At 41.7% G+C, this 27829-nt stretch overlaps 1 protein-coding gene across 1 annotated transcript; it reads left to right on the top strand.

Annotated features, from left to right (window-relative positions):
- Positions 1-2754: 2754 nt before the first annotated feature.
- Positions 2755-27829, top strand: LOC144667684 (uncharacterized). The gene is made up of 7 exons (XM_078529138.1): positions 2755-2777; positions 3975-4017; positions 5109-5227; positions 12244-12340; positions 13805-13920; positions 22160-22259; positions 27707-27829. Exons 1-7 carry the CDS (start codon positions 2755-2757, stop codon positions 27827-27829), a joined length of 621 nt encoding a protein of 206 aa, XP_078385264.1.

Genomic DNA, 27829 nt, shown 5'->3' with positions numbered 1-27829 from the left:
TGTTCATATTTTCAGAACATTGGCGCTATCTTTATTTTAAATTTTTTTCAAATATAGCAAGTATTCACCATTTCTGAGGTCAATGCAACTGTGCAGCACATGGCTGCATTCACTCATTCTGCAATGCGAGATTTCTGAAAAATTACAGTTTCTGGATTGTAGGAGGCAAGGCTTGTTTAAGAGCACTACTTTGAGCCCATTTAGAGAGAAACAACTCTATTAAAAGCTGAAATTGTAACCACATCTGTTAAACAGCTGCTTGCAGTGATCACAGCACGTTTGCTAAACAGTAGTTTTTGGGGCTCGCAGATATGAACGAAATACATTTCTGACACCTGTTCTGGTATGTTTCTTTGCGAAATTTCACTTTACCTAGAATTGATACTTGGTCAGTGTCCAGAGGTTAGTACTGGATGCCATGATGAAAATAAGAACTATTGTCTAACTTTCTGGGTCATCAGCAGACTCCATTTTTGGAACACTCCATACATTACACCCTACCTCCTGAGGAAATGAATGTTAAACGTTCCTCCTTAGTTTAATACTTTGTGGTTTAGTTGAGCGATGCGGGTAGGGCAGTCTTTATGTAAGGTGTGGAAGTGAGCAGAACCACATGGAGGGGATCACAATATCTTAAACAAGCATTATCTCACGTGTTATGGACAAGAGGGTGTTTAATTTAAATAGCCCCAATTTCTCCTCTCACCACCTGTCCTTAAACAGAAAGGTGATTTTGATTTCCCTCTTTATAAGTGTGACCCAATTTTTATTAATAACCCCACAGCAAACTCAAGATAGGGTAAACTCGGGGGGTTAGTTTATTCATGCACACTCAAAATGTGGGAGGGGGTGACGCTATTTCACCCCATGTGCACCTGTGCATTCATACAATAAAAGAGGGATAGAGAAAGAAAAATTTACATGGCAAAGACCACAGAGCAAAGAATTATTGTTTCATGTGAGTCCATGGTGTATTCCTTCACAGGTCAACAGGTTGAAAACTGATGCTGGATAATTCACTTTTCCAGTAGGGCTGACTCCCATGACGAGATAGGCACATGGAGATGAAATAGTCTTGTAGGCAATGGTTCAGAAGTTCCAGTAGAAACAATGTAGATAGGGCCAGGCTTTCAAACCTGGACAAAGTCTTTTATCTGTTCTGTTTGGTAGATGGAAAGATGGCAAACTGATTTGCAGGACAGCAAGACAGTATAACTGGTTCTCCCAGCTGGTGGGGGGGGGGGGGGGGGGGGAGTGGAATCACATCACATGACTCCCACTTTGGCTTTGACAAAGGGTCTATATTCCTTTGTCTGGGTTCTTGAGATTGTTAATGTTCCAACCATTAAGAATTTCAAAGGAGGTTGCAGGGTCCTTTGTCCGAGCAGACCAGTGGGCTCCAGTGGTCAGGCCTGGCTTATGAAATGTAGATGACCTTTGTATAATTACCTTTGAATTTGGTCTCTGCAGCCCACTGGGTCTTTAGCATCTCTTCAGAGATAACGAGGTGCGAATTTCTTCAGTACTGCTAGATTAGCTCCTCAAAGGTCACAGCCAGACATGGCTTCAGCCATTTTTAAAAAGTAATTTTCCAGTTTTTAAAATGTTAGGAAGTAGCCATGATGATATATGTATATTTCATAAAAATATAGGGCAGCATTGTCTTGTCCCATTGGTGGGGGCATGAGCGGATAATGTGGCGAAAGGCCAAAAATCGGTTTTAGGCTGCTGTGAAACCAGTTTGCAATTGTCCGCTCCACCCATCAATGGTGGGCCTCGTTTCCTGCTGCCACATGTTGGGAACCTAATTTTAATACTTTAGCATCTCATTATAAGCCTTGCTTGCCAAAATCATCCCCCCCCCCCCACCCCCCCAAACGCTGGGTCATTCAGGCACATTGGCCTGATTGCATTCCAACGTATTTCACAACTGTACATAAGCGACGTGCACCTGACGAGCTGCACTTCACTTGGGGCTTCGAGGTTTGTTTGCCTACTTTGCTTCAGGCAGCACTCATGATCATCAGTGCCAGGCTTCACAGGCAGCACCACATCGCTTTTAGTAGGGCTCATGGGCAGGCCTCAGACTACCAGACCAGCCGTAAGGCAGGGGTGGCTTTTCAACAGCTGCAGTGCTAGGGCTTGCTTGGGGAAGGAGGAGAAGTGGCCTCAGGCAAGAGAAGAGGCTGCAGGATGAGGGCTGCACTGGGGAAGGTGGGTGGTATCCCACAGTATGTGTTGGGCACATTTTGATCTGTGCATGTGGCCTCAAGATGGTGAAGGCCGGGGAGGCAGTCTCCAGAGGAGATGAGGCCAGATGGAGATGTTTGGGTGTGTGTGAGAGAGAGAGTGAGTGGTGATGTCCCTTGAGCTGGCAGTGTGTGAGATGTCGGTGAATGTGTGATAGCCTTGCGCGTGTGTGAGATTAGAATGGTAAGATGGTTGCCTTACCCTGGCAGCACGGATGAGATCATCCATTTTCTGCACTGGATGGCTGACCTCTTGTGTGCCGTGTTGGCACTGACCAGCTCTGCCACAACCTCCCAAGCTGGATTGGTGAGACTGATGGGCCTCCTGTGGTCAGAGCAGGGGTACAGGACATTGCAGCAGGCCTCCACGGTATCCAGAAGGCATCCCAGGGATGTGTCACTGAATCGGGGGGCTGCACTCTTCTTGGCTTTTGAGGCCATGTCTTCACTGGAGCAGCCCTGGGCTGCAAGCATGGAGAACAGTGTGTGCGGCTGCTGTTTAAAAATGGCACCCGGTGTGAGGAAGTGGTGAGGTAATTGCGTGGCGGACAAATCAGAGGCTACCCACCGATGAGACGGCATGTTTCCGGTACCCGCATAATTAATAAGGTGGGAAGAGGATGATACAGCACAAAAACCCACCATTGTGGTTAGTGGGTAAAGCGTCATTTTTCCTGCCCGCTACCGCACTTAGCAAATCTGGGACAATTCCGCCCATAGTGTGAGGACTTAGTTTCAAGATACACTACAGGTACTCTGATGTCTTTGGAGGTTGCCTATCCACTGGAAGAATAAAACAGGGAAACACAGTAGGTTCTGTTTCCTGTTGCTAAATTGAAGACTTGGTCAATCTCATTACTTCATCAAACTTTGCTGTACCATGGACGTTTCCCTCGCATTTCCTGTGGGTTCCCCCTTGACCCAGTTATTCAGCAGTAATAACAACTCTAAGGAAAGAAACAAAAATGAAAATTTCTTCTGTAACAGTTTAGCTATTTCATTGTTTTCTTCAGGAATTTGTACTCAATTTCTTGCTTTCCAAATCACCTTGTTACTGTTCTTCCTTCTCTTTTGTCATTCCTGGCTATCTTTGCCTTCGCTATCATTAATTCCTTCATTGCCCTGTGTGTCTATTTATTTTTCCATTTGCTCTTCTCTCCATTTCCTTATCCTTTATTTTTTCTTCCTATTCAATTCCTTCTTTGTTTTTTTTTAAACATTGAGTTCTCAAGATTACTTGAAACACTCGTGATGTGTCAAAGTATCCATCAAAAGAAATATACAATATTGTACATTTCCCATAGCAATGAAGTTCATTGCAACAGTTTGATATCCTGTAAATTGTAGAAATTGATTCTGATATGAATTCTTTCCCCTCTCAGTTTACAGATTTGATTCCTGCCTTGTTATCCCATGTTGAGATTATTCAGGCAACTTTAATTAGGAAAGTATTTTTTAAAATCCTTTAGGGCTCCCCTCAGAATAAACAAAAAAAAAACATACCTTTTCCTTTTCCCTGGGAGGGTAACTTGTGAATCAAGCTGCCAACCCTGAAATTTCTTTGTGTCTTCAGATGATTGGACCTGTAAGAAGTGCCCATTGTTCTCTTAGAAGTTTCCTGGAAGTTGCCCTTAAGCACAGAATCCAAACTAATATAGATATTAGACATATTGTAGTCATAAGTCATTGCTTGAGTTCTTTGATCATGTAACTTTTTTCTTACAGGCCACCAAAACATGATCGAGAAGAAGCCAAGCTCAGGCAGAAGGTAGGATACAAATAACTTAAGCTTCAGAAAAGATTTTGACCTAGCCTTAACTGTTCAATATGTTCAGCTCTGGTGTCACCTTAACAATCATAGGTCATAAAGGGCCATTGCCCAAGACTATCTCGAGCCCCAAAGAGGCACTCAGTTCCAGTCGCTGAAGGAAACTAATTAGCATCTGCAGCAATGTTTCAGAGGAAGAAAATGCAGCTACCAAATAGGATGTGTTCTCCTTTTAAACGAGTACAATTCCTTGTTAACGTAATCGATGAATGAAAACACCTTAAGTTGTTTCCCCTTTAATGGCTAAAGCTTTATAGGTTTTTTAGAGGAAAGAAAGACTTGCATTTATCCAGTGCCTTGTTACATTTCTCAGAAATTCTTTTGAAAGCATTTCATATACAATAAATTACTTTGAAATGCAGTTACTGTGGTTATGTAAGTGAGCATGTAAAATGCCACAATGTTTTTGGCAATGTTGATTCTGCAAGGAATGGTGGTCAAGATACAGGCAGACATTTTTTTGTTCTCTCTTTGAATAGTGCCATACAATCTTGTCTGCCTGAATGCACTGAAATAGTCAAATGAAAGTTTCAGCTGATGTCTCATTGGGAATATCTCTGACAATATAGCCCTCCCTGATTATGGCATTGACATGTGAGACACTGTTATTTACTCAACACATTCTTGCTGAGACAAGAGTGCTAACAAGCCAAACCAAAATTCAAGGTTAAGTGGACCACAGTAGAAAATGATTGTCTTTTGGTAACAAACCTATAGCTTACACTCATCAGTATCTGTTGCTTTGTGGGTTGCCAAAAAAATACGAAATACTGGAATTGAGCAAATTATTATTTCATCGTGGACCTGAGCAAATTATTGAAAAGGAAAATTGTTGCTCTGCAAAGTTATGAAGTTGCAACATAATCCAACTAAAGAGTTAAAATCTGTTTGGGCACCTCAAGTTCATGATCCCAAATGAGTTGGATAACTTATAAAGGCTATGGTTGGAATTCAGTTTAGTTTGTCAATATCTAATTTTAGAGGAATATTCAAATATACAATTATAGAATTGACTCCACTTGTTCTTGTAGAAGCTAGAGTCCCAACGAACGCAGATTGAAAACGAAAATATTATAATGCTGGAAAGGTTGGCTGACATAATGGCTCCTCACCCAGGAGGACCCAGCTGGAATGACTACAAGAAAGAAAAGTAGGTCATTGTTTTTGTACTATTTCTGCTTCTGCTGGATTGTTTACATTCCCTTTCTAACTACTTCTTTCTTGCTCTTAGTTAACTCTTGTTTGACTCTTAAATTAGCAATCACCTTAGAAGTTCTGTTTTAATCTATGATGGCCAGTATGGCTCTCAGCATGGCGCCACTCAGCTGCTTATTTTTGACTTGGATTTCCCATATTTGGACCTCTGTGCTTGAATTTAGGTCATCTACCTCACTTTGGATATCTTCAAAATCTTTGACTTTGCTCTTTTAAGTAAGTTGCCATTATAAAGCCTAATTAAAGCTATGTTAATGGGTATTTAGCTTCCTTTCAAATAGTCCCATGCTTTGGCTAACAGGTCATTTGTTCTTATTAATTCAGGGATTATCCAGGGCTTTGTCCCCTCTTTTTCCAGATAAGTGGTCTTCTCTATTTCTGATACAATTCTATCCATTATTTCATAACACTAAAGTTATGCAATTCCTTCTGATTTTATGCCCTTTTCCCCTGGTATAGTGCAGCGACTGATTACATTTAGTCTCAACAGTGCAAGAACATTTTCGGGCCCTGAGGATGGCGGTTCAGCTGTGCTATTGTAACAGTGGAATGAGATGTCCATTCTTTAGCTGTGGGGAGACTCTGAGCCTGCCTAAATTCCTGAAGGTCAGGAGCATTTCCTGAAGTAGCGGTCAGTCAGTGGTGCAACTGGGGCAGCCAGTTAGTTGGGTTAGAGGATGGTATATTTGGCAGTTGGAAGCTGCTTGGTAGGAGTGATGAGTGAAGAGAATTTTTAAGAAAAGAAAAAGACCCAACAAGAGCTATATCCTTAAAGAGTCAGTTGCTATGAGGAAGCTGGCTTTTCCACATGTTGTGGCCACCATTTCACCAGGATGTAATCCTGGCAATTATGCCAGCTACATGCAGGCATGAAGTGCACACAGGGAAACAGAGGTGGAACTAGTGGGAATTTATATATGTGATGTAACCCATAAGGATGGTGTAGTATTATGGTTTTATTTAGTGTATAATGTGCCTTTAAGAATAATACTTGTTAGGCAAGATCACATGATCTGTAGTAACCAATAGGAGAGTAGCACAGGCTACCTCAACAGTCAGTGTAGAGATAGAGTTGGGAGTTGAGAGCACACATGTATTTGCTGCTGAGTATATGATAAATAAACTTGAAGTTTCCACCCAAGAAGTGTCTGCTGATCAACCCTATCATTAATAGTACAACTCGGCTACCTTACAACAGGAAACTTCGCCAGGAAACCCCAGCTCTGCCCAAATGAAGTGGATAACTGGTGCAATTCACCTGAAATAATTTCAATTTTTCAAAGGTGTGGTTTCTTCATTTTTTCTGCAAGCCCAACGTACAGTTTACTGCACTTGTGATGACTCTATCTTTGGACCTTCAGTTTTCGATATTTTGATCCCATCACCTCTTATTTCAAGTTTAACTTCCACATCGACTCCATTGCTGAAGCTGCCTCCATGGAACTTGGTTTCTTCTTTTGTGGCAAATATTTTCCCTTCATCAACTAATTCTCTTTAATAACTTCCTTGCATGCTGTAATGCGTTATAAAATAAAATATATTGCCTGTAGGAATCACGCAAGACTCTAACTTCTCTGTGGTAACTTCTGGTTTTAATTATATAGATTCTTATATGATCAAGGATGCTCTGAACTTTGCTTTCTTCCTTCCATGCTTCTCTTCCTGCTTACCCTATAACGAAAACAAAGGGTTGAGTTTCTGATTGTGAGGGAACCCCTCTCATGCCCCAGGAACTCGTGTGCACTCCCACACAACTGGAGCGGCCTCCCTGCACCCCCACAAGGTTAGGTAATTGAAATATTTAACGTGTCTTCTACTCACCGTCCACAAGCATGGAGCCTATGGTGTGTGGAGAATCCATAGTGCCGCAGCTCTTGAAGGAGAAAAAGCTTTTTTGTTTAGCCCTTTGCTGCTGCTGATTCTCAATGAACCCACAGTAAGGAGTCCTGCTTTTAGCAAAGAAAGCCTGAATATGATGCCAGAGAAGGGTACAATGCAAGAAGATGGCAGTATTTAACGCTGATGGGACAGAATTTTTTTTCAAGGAATGTGGGTTTAGCTGGCTAGGCTAGCATTTATTGCCCATCCCTAATTGCCCCTGAGAAGAGGTGGTGAGCTGCCTTCTTGAACCGCTGCAGTCCATATGGTGTAGGTACACCCACAGCGTTAAGAAGGGAGTTCCAGGATTTTGACCCAGCGACAGTGAAGGAACGGCAATATATTTCCAAGTGAGGATGGTGAGTGGCTTGGAGGGGAACTTCCAGGTGGTGTATTCCCATGTATCTGCTGCCCTTGTTCTTCTAGATGGTAGTGGCCATGGGTTTGGAAGGTGCTGTCTAAGGAGGCTTGGTGAGTTTCTGAAGCGCATCTTGTAGATGGTACACGAATGGCAGGAGATGGTGAGCCATGTCAGTGCAGTTTCTCATTCATGTAGAGCAAATGAGCAAAGATATTTTCTAGCAGATGAAAAATGCCAAATTAGGTTTGGCTAAAGGATGCTTACTCAAAGGCAAGTAATCATGCAGCAGCCATTAAGTTCATAGCATGTGCTGTGTCAACAATGGACATAATCCTGAAATCTTGCACTGACTACCATGTCTTTTAAAGGGAAAAGAATTGCAGAATTGCTGCTTCTCTTTGCTTGTTCTACCATTATGGCAAATTAGCTGTATACTCTTTTCTCACCAGTTGTGGTGTGGGCTGGGACACTGCAATGGATCTTGTTTTAAATTCTAATGCTGAAAGCATCTATTGATGGAGTGCGTGTGGAAGAGCTTGATCACTTGGTGCCAGTACAACATGGTAAATGTTCTCTTCAATCTCCTCTACTTGCTAGCCCTTTATACTCAATAAGTGAACAACAGGCAGGCACATCTGCCACTCAAGGCATCATGTTTGGCCTTGCTACTTCATGCAGTCATTGGCTGCATGTTCCATGGTAACATACACCATTTTAAAAAATTTGTTGATGGGATGTCGACTTTGCTGGCAAGGCCAGCATTTATGACCCATCATTAATTGCCCTTCATTGGGGGCTGTTAAGAGTCAACCACTTTGTGGGTCTGGAGTCACATGTAGGCTAGACCAGCTAAGGATGGCAGATTTCCTTCCCTCCCTAAAGGACAGTAGTGAATCAGATGGGGTTTTACAACAATCAATCATAGTTTCATGGTCACCACCACTGAGACTAGCTTTATATTTCAGATTTATTAATGGAATTCAAATTTTACCAGCTGCCGTGGTGGGATTTGAACCCATGTCCCGAGAACATTACCCTGGGTCTCTGGATTACTAAGCCCATTCATTACCACCACGCCACTATCTTTCCATGGGGGCCTTCCAAGGTGAGGATGCTGGCATGAGAGATGTGTAGGAAACAGCACTGGATGAGCGCTTGGCACGTCATAACATTCAAGGCTGTGGGCCAAGTGCTGGTAAATAGGATTAGGTAGGTAGGTCAGGTGTTTCTCATGTTTCGGTACAGACTCGATGGGCCAAAGGGCCTCTTCTGCACTGTGAGATTCTGTGCTAAAGAGCAGTTTGTCATGGTGTTCTTTGAGAGCCATGGAATGCTGAATAACTTACAGCAATACTAATGCAACACCTATCTGTAAAGCCCATACAGTAGGATTCTGAGAACCTGCAGTACACCCTGGAGTGAGATGCAACTTCAGTGTGACCTCTAGTAGAGCCCTTAAGCTCATATGGCTTACAGAATCAAAGAGTTGAGTTGAAGGTAAAATAATTAGTTTATATATCTGTTTGAGACCATCCCAAAGTATGCCATGTTGTCATGGAGATCGGCCGTGGAGGTTAGAAGGTTCCTTTGTTTAAGTTATCTGGGTGTTTGCTCAGAAAGCAGGCAGGTGCAGTTTTGGTTTGGTGTAAACCACATCTCATTGGATAGATGTCAGGCCTGCGCTTTAAACAGAGAGAATACTAACTTTATTGTTCACCGTGTGGAATGTGGGTGGAGCTCAAGTTCAGTATGGATTTTTTTGGGGGGGGAAGCAGCCGGAAGATTTGTTGTAGCTTGAAGCTAGAGGAATAAATATACAATGATCCTCACAGAGTCTTGTGTCAGAAAGCAGTCAGCAGTGTTAGCTTGGAAGCTGTGAGAACACAGTTGGGTATCTCCCAGAAACTAGAACAAGGAGCTGAGGCATCCATAGGGTCGCTTAGCCAAAAGCTAATGGAAGGATCCCCATAGAAGATGACCCTAGAACAGCTCGAACACTAAGGAGAATTAAAGTGAATTCTGGAGGGCTATGGCATACGTTGTGGGTTGGTCCTAAAGAAGTGAATGAAGCTTCAAAATTGTTGAAATGTTATAAGGGAGTTATTCAGGGGAAGTAAAAGGAAGTAAAGAGTTCATAACATAGGCAATTATAATCTATAGTGTTAACAGTGATTGCTTTGTTTAATTATTCTTATATACAATAAAGTTTGTTTTTGTTTAAAAACGTGAAATCTTGTGGCATAGTTCTGTCAGTTGATTGTTGGTGTTAGGAGTTCTCTTTCAAGTGTTAACAGTCCTTACCATGATTGTAACACTATCCCAATGCATTTAGGACTGGTCTCCCACATTCTACCCTCCATAAACTCCCTTCCTAACAGCGCTGTGGGTGTACCTACACCACATCGACTGCAGTGGTTTGAGAAGGCAGCTCTCCAGCAACTTCTCAAGATCAATTAGGGATGGGTAATTAATGCTGGCCTAGTCAGCGATGCCCACATCCCATGAATGAATAAAAAAATACATGAAATCATCCAAATCCCTGCTGTCCATGACCTTTCTCACACCAAGTCCTGTTCACCTATCACCCCTGTTCATGCTGACTTGCAATGGCTCCCAGTCAAGAAATGTCTTGATATTAAAAAGATCACCCTATGTTTTAAATCCCTCCATGGGCCTTGCCCACACCCCCCCTCCCCCCAACCAACTCTATAATCTCCTCCAGCCCTACAACCCTCTGAGATTTCTGCACTCCTCTAATGCTGGCTCCTTGAGCATTCCAAAGTTTAACCACTCCACCATTGGTGGCCACACCTTCAATTGCCTAGGCCCTAAGCTCTCATACACCCTTCCTACAAACCTCCACCTCGCTACCTTGCTTCCCTCTTTTCAGTAATTTCTTAAAATCTACCTCTTTGATCAACCTTATGATCATCTGACCCAGTATCTCCACCTGTGTCATATTTTGTTTCCTAATGTTCCTGTGAGGCACCTTCAGATGCTGTATTACGTTAAGTGTACAATGTAAATATAAGTTGCTGTAATTTATTTTTAAAAAAATAACTGGTAAAAGTTATCTTCAATTGTCTTCTTAGCGGAAAAACTCCTAAGTCTGGCTGACTCATCACACATATTGTATATTGTACATACTATAATTTTTAATCTTTTATATTTTTTAAATCTCCTTCCATCTCTAAGTTTTTAATCATTTTTTCAACCTTCAATCAAGTGGATGATATTTGATAGTTAAACTTTTTTTCTCACCAATGATGTCACACAATATTGACATTGCAAATTGCTAGAATGTTGATCTGATAAGAGCGCATCTGGGACCTTGTGAACTCTGTTCAATGGCTTATCTTCTTGACCAATGAAAGAACTAGATAGAGAAAGACAGAGCGAATGACGGACAAGGAAATATGGTGAATTGGGGTTAAATTAGGGACAGAGAAAAGAATAACGAGAGGGAGGAGAGTCGATTGAAAGAGAGAAAAAAAGGAGACAAAGGAAGCAGAGGAACAGGATATTGTAAACTAGTTTCCTTTAGAAATTGCTGTATTTGTGAAGGCCATAAGTGAATGAATGGGAGGGTAGGTGTTTGAAATACAAACATTTGTGACCCACGAACTGTAAAAACCAGTGGTTCTATCTATCATGATCAAGAATAGTGAAACACCCAGTGGATATGCTATTGCACTGTTTTCACAGGAATGTACGTTGGAATTTCTAGATGAACAAAGATCACGATCCATCTTGCTTGCCTTCTACCATGCTGATAGTGGAGTTATTGACTAATTATAGTAATTACTTTCTACTAACTAGTTTACAACAGGCTTAGAAATGGCGCTCGAGAGCTTGGGAACCATAGTCTCAAAGTCAATTATTTTCCTCCTGAGATTGCTGCACTTAACATGTCATGTCTCAACCTACTCACATGCTGTGTCCCAGATGTTATTTTCTGAAATAAAGCAATCTAATTTGTATTTCAAAGTGCTGAAGCAACTTTGGATCCTGAAAATTATTGCCTCCTTGCACAAACATGAGTGTGGATGGCAAGACTAGCACAAGAGACTACCAAAACATGTCTAAAGAACAAAAACCGTCTAGGAACCTTACTAACTGCTGGAGTGAGACTCTACAGCTTCATTTTACTCTTTATGGGCCTCTAAGGTTGAGTGTTATGTGAGCACCATAAACCACCTCATTATCAGGGTCCTCTGTGACATTACCAGTCTTCAATGAGTGTGGTGGGAATGATTTCTAATAATGTCGTAAGTCCCACAATTTCACAATCACCATTAAATTCAATGGAGAAATTCATGGCGAGAGCAAACTTTTTATTGACCTTGGTGAGGTTAACTGTGGAGTTACACAAATCATCCAGCAATTTGCAGGGAATCAGAACTCACGGTATGTCTCTTTTACTCCATAAATTGCTGGATTAATGGCCTGTGGAGTTCATTGGTCATTCTAATAGTAGGACCCTGCACCCAGCCCTGCAACTTTTGGTGCATTGTTTATTTGCCAAGTTTGGTGTATAATCCAGGTATAATTTCCTCTGTGCTGTAATAAGAAAGTCTGCTAAAGTGTATGGATTGCAATTTTTAATCTGTGTTTAAAAGATATCAAAATAATTTTTTTCAATAACAATAGAGTGTTACTGTGATGTTATTTCACTGCTGGCATTGTTTCACTGAGCAACTGATTTCTTCTAGATGGAGTGGCACGCCAGCAATGCATGGCAAGCTGCCTCTAATTTCACAAGAACCGAGGAGTGTGATGTCCAGAAAACCATTGCCAAAGGAACAGAAGGTAAGCTGCAGCTACTTTTAACTCACACAAAATAATGGGTCTTGCATTTATATGTCACCTTTCATGGACACAGGGCATTCCAAAGCGCTTTACAACCGATGTAGTACTTTTGAAGTAGTTTGGGGCCGGTGCAAGACTATTAGGCATCCTAGGCGAACCTTCAGCCTTGCATCCCCCACACTCCCCCCATCTCACAATTAACTTTCAAAAACGAATATTGTTCATTAGTATGAATAAAGATTCTGCACTTATAACTACAGATTCCTGTTACGTGGAAAAAGGGAATATTATGATATGGATTGTACATTCTCATTGTTCTACACTTTTCACAGAATATGCACTCAAAGAAATGCAGATTATGATGTTTAATATGGCTTACATGATGTAATACCATGTGTTCCTGCAACAGTGGCTAGATGATTCTATGCACAATTTCCACAATCATTAATCATTAAGATAGAGTGGGCTAGATGAAATTGCGTTCTTGGATATTATTTACAGGTTTGCAGTTTTCGAATAGTCATTAGGATGTACAAATTTGTAAAACTGTTGCATAAACAGAATGAGGAATATAGTATGAAATTTTTGGGAAAGATTGCAGTGTAAATACATGGAAACCTATATGTGTGTCAATATATGTGGATGTATATCAGTAGATTTGGACCTTTTCATTTCCACTGCTAAAACCTGCTTGTTTACTTATGTAGTTTGATGAATAAGTCATCCAGTTTTTTTGCACCCCCGCCCCCACAAATTTTGCCTCTCAGGCGACCGTCCAGTTTGCCTAGTGGTTGCACTGGCCCAGAGTATAGACACTGTTGTAATGTAAGATGCGCAGTAGCCAATTTTTACACAAGCTTCCACAAGCAGCAATGTGATAATGACCAGATCATCCGATTTTGTGATGTTGAATGAAGGATAAATATTGACCAGGACTCTGGGGATAACTCCCTTTCTCCTTTTTGAAATAGTACCGTGGGATCTTTTATACCCACCTGAGAGAACAAGTGAGGCATCAGTTTAATGTCTCATCCGAAAAACAGCACATCCAGCATTCCCCCTGTCCTGCACTGGAATGTCAGCTATAATATTTGCGTTCAAGTCCTGGAGTGGGACTTGAAGCCACTACCTTTTGACTTAGAAGTGAGAGCGCTACCAACTGAACCACGGCTCATCCCCAAGATTCAATTCCTCAGCTAAATATTAAGATATTTTATATTGAGCTGTCCACTTATATAATGTGTGGATCATAAATTGAAACAAATTAACGTTTACAATAGTAAAAACAATCTGAGCTGTACAACTTTTTTATATCCAAGTCTTGTCTGAAGCCAAAATAGAGACAGTGGAGGTAAAACTATGAGAAAGTGAATCCCTGATCAGAAGAACAACTTTTTGGCCCTTGATGTTTGAAATGCTGAGGCTCCACTGAATAAATCTGTGTTTGTGTGTGGATTTTTACAGGCAGAGAAGGACATTGCCACAATTGAGGCAGGAAATATCGCCATCCTAGAGAAGCTGGCTACAATAATGGCCCCACGCTCAGGTGCTGCCACCTGGAGCAATTATGATTTCAAGAGGTAGGGAGATTTGCTTTTACATATTTCCCAATGAAGAGATTCAGTTAGTGGAATTAAGTTGTTACAGCCTTTACTCTCGAGTCATTTTAAATCTTTTAACAGTTAAATGGATAAATGTCAGTTCTCAAGAGAATGCCTTGAAATAAAATCCCCACTCAGCCTTGTCATGTGTATTGCTCACTAAAAGCAGTTTGCTTTATTTTAACATCGGGGACGGTGGCGTAGTGGTAATGTTACTGGACCAGTAATCCAGAGGCTCAGGTTAATGCTCTGGGGACACATGGAATTTAAATTGAATTAATAAATCTGGAATTAAAAGCTAGCCTCAGTAATGGGTGACCATGAAACTATCGGATTGTCATAATTGGACCATCAGTAGCAGTAGAATTGTATTCAACCACAATCTGTAACATCATGGTCCTACATTTCCCTCATTCTACAATTACCATCAAGCCAGTCGATCAACCCTGGCAGCACCAGGCACATGGTGTCAACCTGGTGAAGCTACAGCACAGGACTGTATGCATGCCAAATAGTAGAAGCAACATGCGATGGACAGAGCTAAGTGATCACACAGCTAGTGGATTAGATAGATCTAAGCTGTGCAGTCCTGCCACGTCCAGTTGTGAATGGTGGTGGATAATTAAACAACTGACCGGAGGAGGAGGTTCCACAGATATCCCCATCCTCAATAAGGGCATGGTCCAGCATATCAGTGCAAAAGACAAGGCTGACACATTTACATCCACCTTCAACCAGAAGTGCTGAATGGATGATTCATCCTGGCCTCTTCCTGAGATCCCCAGCATCATGGATACCAGTTTTCAACCAATTTGATTCACTCTATGTGATATGAAGTAATGGCTGAAGGCACTGGATTCAGCAAAGGCTCTGGGCCCTGACAACATCCCGGCAATAGTATTGAAGAGTTGTGCTCCAGAACTAGCCCACACCTCTAGCCAAGCTATAACCCCAGCATTTACCCGACAATGTGGAAAATTGCCAAACTATGTCCTGTCCACAAAAAACAGGCCAAATCTAACCCAGCCAATTACTGCCCCATCAGGCTATGCTTAATCATCAGCAAAGTAATGGAAGGTGTTGTCGACAGCGCTATCAAGTAACACTTAAAAGCAATAACCTTCTTTATTGATGCTCAGTTTGGGTTCCTCCAGAGCCACATGGCACCTGACCACATTACAGCCTTGATCCAAATGTGGATAAAAGAGCTGAATTCAGGAAGTGAGGTGAGAGTGACTGCCCTTGATGTCATGACAGCATCTAACCGAGTGTGGAATCAAGGAACTCCAGCAAACATAAGTGGCAGAAGGTGTAGGGGGCACATGAGGAAGAACTTTTTTACACAGAGGGTAGTGGGTGTCTGGAATTCGCTCCCCAAGTTGGTGGTAGAGGCCGAAATTTTAAACTCTTTTAAAAAGTACCTTGATCTGCACCTTAAGTGCTGTAAGCTGCAGGGCTATGGGCCAGGTGCAGGAAGGTGGGATTAGAAAGGGCACCTGGGTGTCTTCGGGCTGGCATGGACAAGATGGGCCGAATGGCCTCCTCCTGTGCTGTAACTTTTCTATGGTTCTAAGTCAATGCGAATAAGGGGAAAATCTCTCCACCAACTGGATTCATACTTAGCACAAAGGAAGATGGTTGTGGTTGTTAGAGGCCAATCATCTTAGCCCCAGGACATCGCTGCAGGAGTTCCTCAGGGTAGCATCCTAGGCCCAACCACCTTGCAGCTGTTTCATCAATGACCTTCCCTCCATCATAAGATCAAAAGTGGGGGTGTTCACTGATGATTGTACAGTGTTCAGCACCATTTGTGACTCCAGATACAAAAGCAATCTGTGTTCAAATGTAGCAAGGCCTGGCCAACATTCAGGCTTGGATTGATAAGTGGTAAGTAACATTTGTGCCACACAAGTGCTAGGCAATGACCATCTCTAACAAAAGAAAATATAACCTTCTCCTCTTAATATTCAACTGCATTACCATTGCTGAATCCCCCCACTATCAACATCCCGAGGGTTGCCATTGACCAGAAACTTAACTGGACCAGTTAATTAAATACTGTGGCTACAATAGCAGGTCAGAGGCTGGGAATTCTGTGGTGCGTAACTCATCTTCTGCATCCCCAAAGCCTATCCACCATCTACAAGAAACAAGTCAGGAGTGTGATGCAATACTTTCCACTTGCCTGGTTGAGTGAGGCTCCAACAACACTCGAGAAGCTCAACACCATCAAGGACAAAGCAGCCCGCTTGATCAACACACCATCCACCAATTTAGACATTTACTCCCTCCATCAACAACGCATAGTGGCAGCAGTGTGGACTATGTATAAGATAAGAACATAAGAACTAGGAGCAGGAGTAGGCAATTCAACACCTCGATCCTGCCCCGCCATTCATTACGATCATGGCTGATCTCATTTCGGCCTCAGCTCCAATTTCCCACCCTCTCCCCATAACCTTTCAACCCTTTCAACTGCAGCAACTCACCAAGGTTCCTTCGACCAGCACCTTCCAAATGTGCAACCTCTACCACCTGGAAGGACAGGGGCGGCAGGTGCATGCGAAGACCAACACCCGCAAGTTCCCTTCCGGGCCGCATGCCACCCGCCATTCCTTCACTGTTGCTGGATCAAAATCCTGGGACTCCCTTCCCAGCAGCACTGTGGATGCAGCAGCTGCACCAGATGGTCTGCAGCACTTCAAGAAGGTAACTCACCACCACCACCTTCTCGAGGGCAATTAAGGATGGGTGCTAAATGCTGGCATTGCCAGCAATGGCCACATCCCATGAAATAATAAAAAAAATGTCAGCTGTTTCAACTCAGCAGTTTGTAATGAATCTAGCTTCCTCAAGCTTATTTATAATGTTGCATGTATATTTAGGCAGCATACCCCCTACAGTGCGCTTCTCTACTAATGTTCTGACTGTGCCCTTCTATGCTACTGTTTTATGGTTACAAACGCCTATCTGTACCATGCGTTCCCTGTAGAATCAAGCCTGTGCCTAATGGACTTATACACTGGTGAGCAGCTTTCTCTTAGAACTCTTGTAGTTAGCTACAAGATGTTACATAGAAAAAAAGGGGCCATTCAGCCCATTGTGTCTCCACTGGCCAAAAAAGAGAAAAAAATAAACTAGCTGCTTATTTTTAATCCCACTTTCCGGTACCTGGCCCTTGCCAGTTACAGCACTTCAGGTGCAGATCCAGCTACCTTTTAAATGAGTTGAGCGTTTCAGATTCAGCCACCAATTCAGATGTGAATTCCAGATGCCTACCACCCTCTAGGTGAAAATGTTTTTCTTCATGCCCCCTCTAATCCTTCTACTAATCACCTTAAGTCTATGCCCCCTGGTAATTGACCTCTGTGCTAGGGGAAACAGGGTTTTCCTGTCTACCCTATCTAGGCCCCTCATAATTTTGTACACCTCAATTAGATCAGAAAGCAGCCTCCTCTGTTCTAAGGAAAACAACTTTAGCCTACGCAATCTTTGTTCATAGCTGCAAATTTCCAGCCCTGGCAACATTCTTATAAACCTCTGTACTCTCTTCAGAGCAACTGTCCTTCCTGTAATGTGGTGACCAGAACTGTATACAAAATTCCGGCTATGGCCTAACCAGTGTTTTATACAGTTCCATCATTACATCCCTGCTTTTGTTTTCAGTACCTCGCCCAATAAAGGAAAGCATTCCATATGCTTTCTTTGCCACCTTATCCATCTGCCCTGCCAACTTCAGGGACCTTGGGCATGCACTCCAAGGTCTCTCACTCTCTCAACCCCTCTCAGTATCCTCCTGTTTATTGAGTATTCCCTTGTTTTGTTTGCCCTCCCTCCCACTTTTCTGGATTGAATTCCATTTGCCGCTTTTCCGCCCTCTTAACCAAACCATTGATATCTTCCTGGAGACAACAGTTACCTCTTCACTATCAACTACATGGCCAATTTTCACGTCATTTACAAATTTCCCAATCATGCCTCCCACATTTAAGTCCAAATCATTGATATATACAACAAACGGCAAGGGCCCCAATACTTAGCCCTGTGGAAACTATTTTCCATTTGCAAAAACATCAATCAACTATTACCCTTTGTTCCCTGTCGCTGAGCCAATTTTGGATCCAACTTGCCACCTTCCCCTGTCTCCCATGGGATCTTACTCTCCTGGCCACTCTGCCATGTGGGACCTTGTCAAATGCCTTACTAAGATCCATGTAGACAACATCCACTGCACTACCCTCATCAATCCTTCTTGTTACTTCCTCAAAAAAACCTATTAAGTTAGTAATACATGATCTTCCCCGAACAAAATCATGCTGACTGTCCCTGATCAATCATTGCCTTTCTAAGTGACAGTTTATCCTGTGTCTCAGAATTGATTCCAATAATTTTCTCACCACCGAAGTCAGACTGACCAGCCTATAATTTTCTGGCCTATTCCTCGCACACTTTTTAAATATTGGTGCAACATTCACAGACCTCCAATCCCCTGGTACTCACCTGTGTCTAGTGAGGATTGGAAAATGATCCTCAGAGCATCTTCTATTTCCTCCCTGGCATATTTTTTTTAGCAACCTGGGATACAATCCATCCAGCCATGGTGATTTATCCACCTTCAAGGATACACTTTCCTGCTTTGCTAAATCTCATGACTAAAATGTAGTTGAAACATCAGTGTTTGAAGTGATGATATATAGGCTCTGATCAGCATAATCTTGTGGTAACTCTTTCAGAAGTCTGCCCTTCACCAACAAAGGGAAACTTGTGCCAAAATAGAAAAGGGCATCAACCCAGCAAACCTCCTTCCAAAAACTCATAAATGGCAAAAATGCACCCATGATCAACAACTACTTACATACACATAGCACCTTATTAAAAAGGTTCCAAAGTTCTTCACAGGAGTGCAATCAGACAAAATTCAACTCCAGGCCACATAAAAGAGATATTAGGTCAGGTGACCAAAAGCTTGGTTGAGGAGGTAGATTTTATGAAGCAACTTAAAGGAGAAAAAGATATAGAGATGGAAAGATGGCTGCCAATGGTGAAGCAAGTAAAATTGGAGATGCTCAGGTGGCAGACTTGAAGGAGCACAGATATCTCAGGGTTGTAGGGCTGGAGGAAGCTACAGTGTTTGTGAAATGTGAGGCCATGGAGGGCTTTAAACACAAAGATGTGTATGGTAAAATTGAAGCATTGCCAAACTGGGAGCCACATATGTCATCGAGTATGGGGATGATGAGTGAACGGGATGGTGTGAGTTAGGATACAGACTACAGAATTTTGGACGAACTTAAGTTTACGGGGGGGGGAGGTGGAAGGTGGGAGATTGGACAGGAGAGCATTGTAACAGTCAAGTCTGGAGGTAACAAAGAGTGAATGAGGGTTCCAGCAGCAGATGACCTGAGGCGGGGGTGACCACCAGTAACATTACAGATGTAAAGTAGGCAGACTTGGTAATGGAGAACATGTAGAGTCAGAAGCTCAGCTCAGCGTCAAATAGGATGGCACAATTACAAACAGTCTGGTTCAGCCTCAGACTGTGGCTAAACAGAGGGATGGAGTTGGTGGCAAAGGAATGGAGTTTATGACTGAGACCGAAGCCAATGGCTTCAATCTTCTCTATTTATTTGATGAAAGGTTTTTCCACTTTTCTTCCACATAGGCAGGATTCTTGCTGTCCCATTGCCAATTGTCAATTAACCTTAGGCTGTAAACAGTGTTTCAGTCTCCAGCATGTGAACAATTTTATCAATAATCGTGATGGACCAATACTTATGTAAATATCTGTAGTACGACCGATCTGGACAATGATTTCACAAAATGTATGTTATTTTTTGAATGAAAATAAAAATTAAAAAGAGTAAAATTGGCTTATTGAAACAGGTACATCTTTCATCTGTTTTCTGTACACCTACCTTAATATTTAATCTCAGGGGGAGCAATTCTTCTCTCTTAATCCTCTGGAACTCATGGTGGACATCTTGTGAGCACAATAGCAATGCATTTCAAACTTTTGGTTAATATTGTTGCAGTGTTGTCAAACTGATAATCAAAACAGTTTTGAGAGAGCAACCATGTGGTCTTGTTTTAAGATGAGGAAAATCAGCAAATTCATGTTGGACCTGTGTAGGCGTTTGCCTATCAGTAGACTTGAATATCATTCTAAACATATAAATTTCTCCCAACGATTTTTCCTCTCCTCTTCTCTCATGAAGGCAATGGCTCTTTGCTGAGGTATACTTTCACAGACATTTCTTGTTCTTTGGTCCCTTGTCCATGGGACACTACTCATGTGTAAGCCTTGATCAGGGTTCATTACAGCTGAGCCCAGTTTATTAGATGTACACTCTGGCACATATTCAGTATTTGCCAGAGTGGGAGCCCTATTGAGTTTATGTACTCACCAGCATATAGTATTGAGGACAATTCTGATGCATTCTTGAGCTCCAAGGAAGTGATGTCACAATTAAAGCCTCTTCTTCAAACATCAGTCTGTGCTCAAAGGGATTTCGATGTTGGAACGCAAAGACTGAACTTCTTAACAGAAAACTCAAATGTAATGGACAAATTAAACCAGTTTTCAAAATGATACCTGAAGGAAGAGGCTGAGATTTAAGCGAAAGCTCTTGAGGATTTAGAGTGGACTGTAAAGGTTGCCTAAATGAGCCAGTCATTGTAGGCAGGCTCTTCGTTATTAGAGTTAGTGCTTTCCCTGCTGCTAAGCTTCGTACAGCAAAATCACCTATTAAGGTTTTTGCAGGGCAGCACTTTAAGAATAAGTTCTCCTATAAGATTGAGGCTCATACCTAATCCAGGCTAAAATATTGAGGCCAGCGCCAGATGGAAAATCAGGGCATAATGACTGATATAACAGGGTTGCATTACAGGTTGGAAAGGGCTGCTTTCATCTTGCAGTCTCCATAAACTTGATCTCATCTAAATTTCTGCTTTCTGTATCCTGACTCTCACTGGATTCCCATCTCTAAAACCTTATGCTTCTCCCCTCCCTCTTTTTTCTCCTTTAAGGTGTTCCTCAAAACCTACATTTCTGAACAAACTTTTGGTCAGCTGTCCTAATGCCCCTTCCTTTGGCTCAGTGCTCATTTTTGATTAAACTCCTGTTAAGCGCCTGGGGTTCTACTATTTAAAGACTCTATATAAATGCAGGTTGTTCGTCAGTGAATTTTAAGTCTGAATTGTAACCAACGATTTGTCATAAAAATTGAGAAGTGTGTTGCTACAGCCCTGTCAACTGCAATAAACCCAACTTTATGTTGCATCTCCCCCTGTATGCAAATCTTCACGGTAAACATTGTGGTTATGCTAAATCCTAAGTAACATATCTAATACTGGATTTTGTTTACAGAAGCGTTGAGAAGTGTGAAGCCTTTTTTTTAACTAAAGCATAGAGCAAAATATATGTACTTTGGTTCTGTTCACTTGAAATGTCTATTTTAGACATAGGAGGTACTTGGGTAGCAATAGTAGATGAAAGGATAACATTTACTGGTCAATTTGGGAAATTATAGATTGATTTCTAGGTGGACTGATGTAGGAACCATCTGTGTTGCAAGGAAAAGTAGCTCTTCTCCATGAACCAACAAGTTAATTTGTGTTCAGATAAATGAAAAATAGTTATGGTCGTTGTTTCAAAAAAAAAGTCATAAATTAAACATTTCAATCCGATCCAAATTATGTTCATTCACTAGAAAAAATTACATCCATTGATTGGTAGTTTGAATGAAATATTTTGCTTTTCAGTATATTATGACTGTGGATGGATGCAATTGTCTTCATGTTGAGGTTCCGTTCATGAGACTCCTCCCCGTATTTTAGAACTACTATTGGCCAAATATTTTTGTAATGCTTATATTTAGAAAATGCACTTTAAAACTGTGGTTTTGAGAAAATGTTTTTCTCAAGCGGACGATTGTTTATAAGTTTTAAACATAAAATAACCTGCCAAATTATATTACCAAGTGATCATTAGCAAGTGTGAGATGGAAACTGAGCACTGTAGCTGAAGGAAGTGTGTTCCAGGAATCTCTATGTGACTTGCAAGTGTCTTTTAACTTTAGAAAATAAAAATCCCTGATCACTTGTCCCCTTTAAATGTTTCTTGTTAAGTGTGTAATTAAAATACCCAGCAGCTAACTACATAAATGGAACTACTTACTTCAGTATTTTAATTGTTAACTAAAGGACTGATTTCTTCTAGCCTGAGTGCACCTAAATACGCTACCAGGATGCCAAAAATTACACCGACTAGGAATGCAGTAAATCAGAATAGCAACCGCCCAAAGGACTTCAAGCTGAAGGTAAGGCCTGTCCCTTTGTAAATTAAAATAGATTTTTGGAGTGGTGCAAATATATAACTCTTACCTAATGGCCCAGATTTTACAGTGGTAATGAAGGTGAAATTGTTAGCATTGCTGTCATTACTGCACTGAAACTGGCAGCAACTTCTGGAGTCCATGCATGTGCAGAGCAGTATGGAAATCCAGTAGATGGTATCAGTGATTCTACACTGGTGCAGAGGGTATGCTGTTGAGGCACCGCCCCCTCACCACCCCTCCCTCCTGCCAATACTGCAATCAACGAGAAATCAATTGAACTGACAAGAACTTCCACTCTTATGTTGTTAGTCTTACTGCAAAAACCATGTGAAAGTTACACTTTGTTGAATGAGATGTAACTGGGTGCACTGCACTAACTTCATAATTATTGCTAAACATTCTCGCTGACCCTGAGAAGCTAATTTTATATTGGTCGAATGTCAAATTTTTCCATTATGTTACAAAAATTCACATTTAATTTTTTTTTTAAAGTTAACCTTTATTTTAACTTCTATCTTAATATAATCACACTATCTGGAAATTAAATTAAAATTGAAGAATATTAAGTGCTTTTAATTTGTTTGCTGTATGTGAATGCTTCAATTGGATTGGCTGCTTACCGGCTTGCTGATGATTTCACTGCTGCTGCACACCAAGACACCCCTTGACTTGGTGCCAGATTTAAACTTCAGTTGGGAAAGGAGAACTCCACACTGCAGTGAGTTGGGAGGTCTTTGTGAGCTGCTTTCTTTGAGGTCAGCAGCAAGAGTTATTGCTTTTCCACTGACCGCAAAATCCAGGCCAATGTCCATCTATTAGATTGTGTGCTAGGTGTCACGATGAATATTTAATGGAAACCTTTTTTTGCTAGCATTAGTGAATAGAGGAAATAACTGATTTCATAATCCTTTGCACGTCCTGTTTTTGCCTGTGATTTCTGTCACAGATTGTTTCTCCTTGTTCACGATCTCCTACCATCTGCTATTTTGCTTCCTTCTGTGGGTCAGTGTTGTTCCCTGACCTGTTTAGCTGCTGCTGTCATTTGGTTTTAGTATTCAGCGCTATCCCTCCCTTTCTCACTCCCCAGTGAGAAGAAATATTAGATAAACGCACTATTAGTTCGACTTATACAAATCAGTGCACGTATTAGTGGAAACAACTCTCGTCTAATTTCTTCTGTCGCATATGACCACAATGAATCTAAAAACCTGAAACCATGCCAGGAAATGATTTCTACTGTCATGTGCATTTTACATACTGAAAACACATGTAGCTTCATGACCCCCAAGAAGAATGGATGACAAATCCAAAAGAAATTATGATTGTGATAAATAAAGCAATTCCTATTATGAAATAAAATACTTCATTTAGTATTTTCTGTGAATAGCAGTAAAATTGTTTTGCAAATGGTGCTGATCATGCAGTATAGTATGAGTGAGCACCTAATTTAGTCCATGTACTACGACTGTTCCTGATTAAAAGGTGGGTAGGATATGATGACTGATTATGTTGACCTGGTGCAGTGGTGCTGGAATTGTTGTGAACCCAGTGATGGCCATGGTTACGAGGTAGCAGCTGACTCTGCTACATTATGTGAGGCCAGCAAATTTAAATATAAATCCCAGGAGTTTCCACTTGGTTTCCAGGTGTCAGCCCTATCTGGGCAAAATTGACGGAAACAGCACATTTAACGCAGAATTTAAAACATAAGTGAGTCACACCCGTGGCCATTTATGCTTGGAATTTTCCTGACCTTTTACAAAAATCGGGCCCAGCCGCAAAACTGACCTAGATAAGCATGCAGAATTTCAGCTGATTGCATCTGTCCTAGCGTGTTCACCACAGTACTCCCCGAAATTTGGGTGCACAGGCTTCTGTAGTCACATTACTCCATGGTTAATGACCTGCAAATGCAGTGACCAGCAATCAGTTGAAGCCTAATTTATGCTATGTCTTTAAGGTACAGTACCTTAAAGTCAGTTCTCAGGTATCTGAATCAGTTGTCAACCATTTGAATAAGTTCAAATTCAGTCACTTAATCTGTCCTTGAGCTGTGATGAGCAGTCAGTTGAAACGCACATTGGTCAGTTTCTTAACTTTAATCAATTATTTGAAGAAATTTTCAGTATGTTAGTTTAGTTCAGTAATCTTGAAGTCCCAATAGTCTGTTCCAGTCAATAATTGATTATAATTGATAATACTGCTTGATTACACTGATTCATGGGAAATTTTGTGTTTAGGTTTATGCAAATGAGATTGAATGGAAACTTTTCTTATTCTTACAAGGGATGTGAGTGTCGCTGGCAAGGCCAGAATTTTTTGCCCATCCGTAAATGTCCTTGATGAGGTGGTGGCGAGCCACTTTCTTGAACCACTGCAGTTCATCTTGTGTAGGTACACCCACAGTGCTGTTAGGAAGTGGGTTTAAGGTTTTTGACCCAGTGACAGTGATGGAATGGTGATAGTTTCAAGTCATATGAGGGGAACTTGCAGGCGGTGAATTTTCAATGCGTCTGCTGCCCTTGTCCTCTTAGGTGGCAGTAGTCACAGGTTTAAGATACTGTTGAAGGAGGCTTGATGAATTGCTGCAGTGCATTTTGTAGCTGCATCTGTGTGCAGCGGTGGAAGGATTGAATGCTTAAGGTGCTGATCAAGTGGGCTGCTTTGCCCTTGGTGGTGTTGAGCTTGAGTGTTGTCGGAATTGCATTCATCCAGGCAAATGGAGAGTATTCCATCGCACTCTTGACTTGTGCCTTGTAGATGGTGGGCGGGCTTTGGGGAGTCAGGAGACGAGTTACTCTCTGTAGAATTCCCAGCCTCCGACCTGCTCTAGTAGCCACAGTATTCATGTGGCTGGTCCAGTTCAGTTTCTGGCCATTGGTGGGGTATTCAATGATGGTCATGCCATTGAACGTCAAGGGGAAATGATTAGATTTTCTTCTTGTTGGGGATAGCCATTAACTTAGACTCGTTACTTGCCAGTTATCAGCCCAATTCTGAATATTGTCCAGGTCGTCCAGCATGAGGGCATGGACTGCTTCAGTATCCGAGGAGTCTTGAATGGTACACTACACTAATCACCTGTGAGCACACCACTTCTGACCTAATGATGAAGGGAAGGTCAAAGTCACTTGGGCGTGACTTCACAGAAACTGGCATTTTGAGCACGTTTTCCTGATTTTTCCCAGGCCAAAGCATTTAGTCAGTGCTCTGAATCGTAGCGACAATGATGGCCTGGTGGAGCACTGGGATCAAGGGATGTATTACCAGGTGTCAGGAGCTATTAAAGGATTGTTGTCTGCCCATAAACATTTGTCCATTTTTTTGAGCAATATATTCCTTTTGGGGCCGAGCAAGCCAGTTTAACAGACAGGATTTTAGAAGCCGTGCTACAGCAGATCTTTCAATGAAGGGTGGACCTATGTTACAGTGGATGTCATCCAGCAATTTCTCATCAGTCCTCAAGCAGGCACTGAGCATTTAGAGCACTCATCAGGTGCTCTCTGGAGTTATTATTATTAATAACATAAAATGCAAGAGCTTTATGAGCCTTGTGCACAGTCTATACACAGGTTCCACCTGCAGAACCTTGACCTATGTTGTCAATGTGCAGTGTAGGAGAGATGCAGAGTGAGTCTTAGGCTTCCTCACCTGATAACATGGATTCTCATCCCTAAAGTGCTGCAGTTCAAGCCCTGTTGCACCAAAAAGAATATTCAAAATCATAATCAGTTTTTGAAAGACCCAACAAGCAGACATTTTGGGGTAGTGACAGATGAGGCCAACTTATTATTGTTGTGTGACTCCACATAAAAGTGAAAATTGAGTGCGACACAAAAGTGTTCTGCATCTCTGCTCTGCGTTAAGTAGACTGCTGCTTTGTCAGAAACTTGGTGGTACTCCATTTTTGGCTGAGAATTATGTGTCTTTTTAATATTTTGCTGGCTGTCCTTCCCTGCCTTCTTTTTCACTTGGTCATCCATCAATGTGGCCCTTTTTGTGAGGAGCAAAGTGAGTATCAAAAGCCTCTGCCTGCATGACTTTTTCAGTTGCTTCTCTGCATACTGCCCTCTGTCTCTAATAATGAATTTGGCTGAAGTCAACGGAGATGCACTTTGCCTTTATATGCCTTAGAACAAGGATTTAACAAGCTAAACCTGACCTATGTATGAGAGCAGTTTAAATATTCATAACATTTCAGTAGCCGGAACCAGGAAACAAATGGTGAATGGTAATTCCCCCATGGAATCTGGATATCACTGGCAAAGCTAGTATTTACTGCCCATTCCTAATTGCCCTGGAGAAGATGGTGGTAACCTCCCTACTTAAACTGCTGCAGTCCGTATGGTGAAAGTACACCCACAGTGCTGTTAGGGAGCAAGTTCCAGAATTTTGAACCAGCAACGATGAAGGAAGAGTGATATATTTCCAAGGAAAAATGGCGTGTGACTTAGAGGTGGTGCTGTTCCTTTAAGCCTGCTGCCTCTGACCTACTATATGATAGAAGCCTCAGGTTTCATTTCATCAAAGGTTTACTTAAAATCAACTTCTGTCATGGCTGAGGACCAAATTGAGGTAAGTGTTACAGTCAATCATTTTTCCTAGTACAATGCATAAATACAAAAGAAAATAACAGAGCTGAGTAAAGTAACATATTGGTCATTTGATTTGGGCCTTTACATTATCAGGATTCTAAGTTTAACAATCATTAGAGTTTATTCATTGTGCGGATGAAATATGACACTGGACAAGCCTTAAATCTTGCTTTTTTGCATCTTAATTCAGTTAGCTGTTTTGAGCTCTGTAGCTGGTAGCCACAATGAGATCTTTCCGTGGGGTGCAAGTCGTGAAGTTTGGGGCTTGGCAGTGACCTTGCAAAAGAACGGCAGAATTGATTGTCAGGTTTGGGAGGAGCTGCCAAAGAAACTTTGGTGGGTTGCTGCAGTGGGTCTTGTAGATGGCACATCTTGCAGCCACATTGCAGCTCTATGGATGGGGTGCCAATCAAGTGGGTTGCTTTGTCCTGGATAGTATTGAGCTTCTTGAGTGTTGTTGAAACTGTACTCATCCAGGCAAGTGGAGAGTATTCCATCACACTTGTGCCTTGTTGATGGTGGGAAGGTTTTGGGGAGTCAGGTGATGAATCGTACACCATGGAATACCCAGCCTCTGACCTGCTCTTGTAGCCATAATATGTATGTAGTGGGCCCAGTAATGCTTCTGGTCAATGGTAACCCTCCAGAATGTTGTTGATGGTAATGCCATTAGTACCTAAAAGCTGCACTAGGTTAAATAAAAAAATTATTCATGAGTACAAAATCTGTATCTAACACAATGAGAATTTTCACTCCCTTGACTCCTATATATTTCACAGAAGCATCCATTTGCCAAGTATTCACTTGCTGATTTAACTATGATTATTTTAACAGGAAGTCCCCATGAAAAAGAGCAGTATTGAAACAGCCAATCTTCTCATGCTAGAAAGACTAGCTAAGGTAATGGCTCCTACTCCAGGTGGACCAAGTTGGAAGGACTATGAATCAAAAACGTAG

The sequence above is a fragment of the Cetorhinus maximus genome, chromosome 25, assembly GCF_964194155.1.
Source record: "Cetorhinus maximus chromosome 25, sCetMax3.hap1.1, whole genome shotgun sequence".
Taxonomy (NCBI): Eukaryota; Metazoa; Chordata; class Chondrichthyes; order Lamniformes; family Cetorhinidae; genus Cetorhinus; species Cetorhinus maximus.
Note: the sequence above shows the minus strand (reverse complement) of the source record. Positions and strands in the feature narration are given on the sequence as shown.

Bases quoted from the DNA above. Each gene is read 5' to 3' on its own strand.
- LOC144667684 (XM_078529138.1), top strand. From the start codon at position 2,755: ATGGCACCCGGTGTGAGGAAGTG. The intron at 4,018-5,108 runs GTAGGATACAAA...TTGTTCTTGTAG, and splicing joins AAGCCAAGCTCAGGCAGAAG to AAGCTAGAGTCCCAACGAAC. The intron at 22,260-27,706 runs GTAAGGCCTGTC...TTATTTTAACAG, and splicing joins CAAAGGACTTCAAGCTGAAG to GAAGTCCCCATGAAAAAGAG.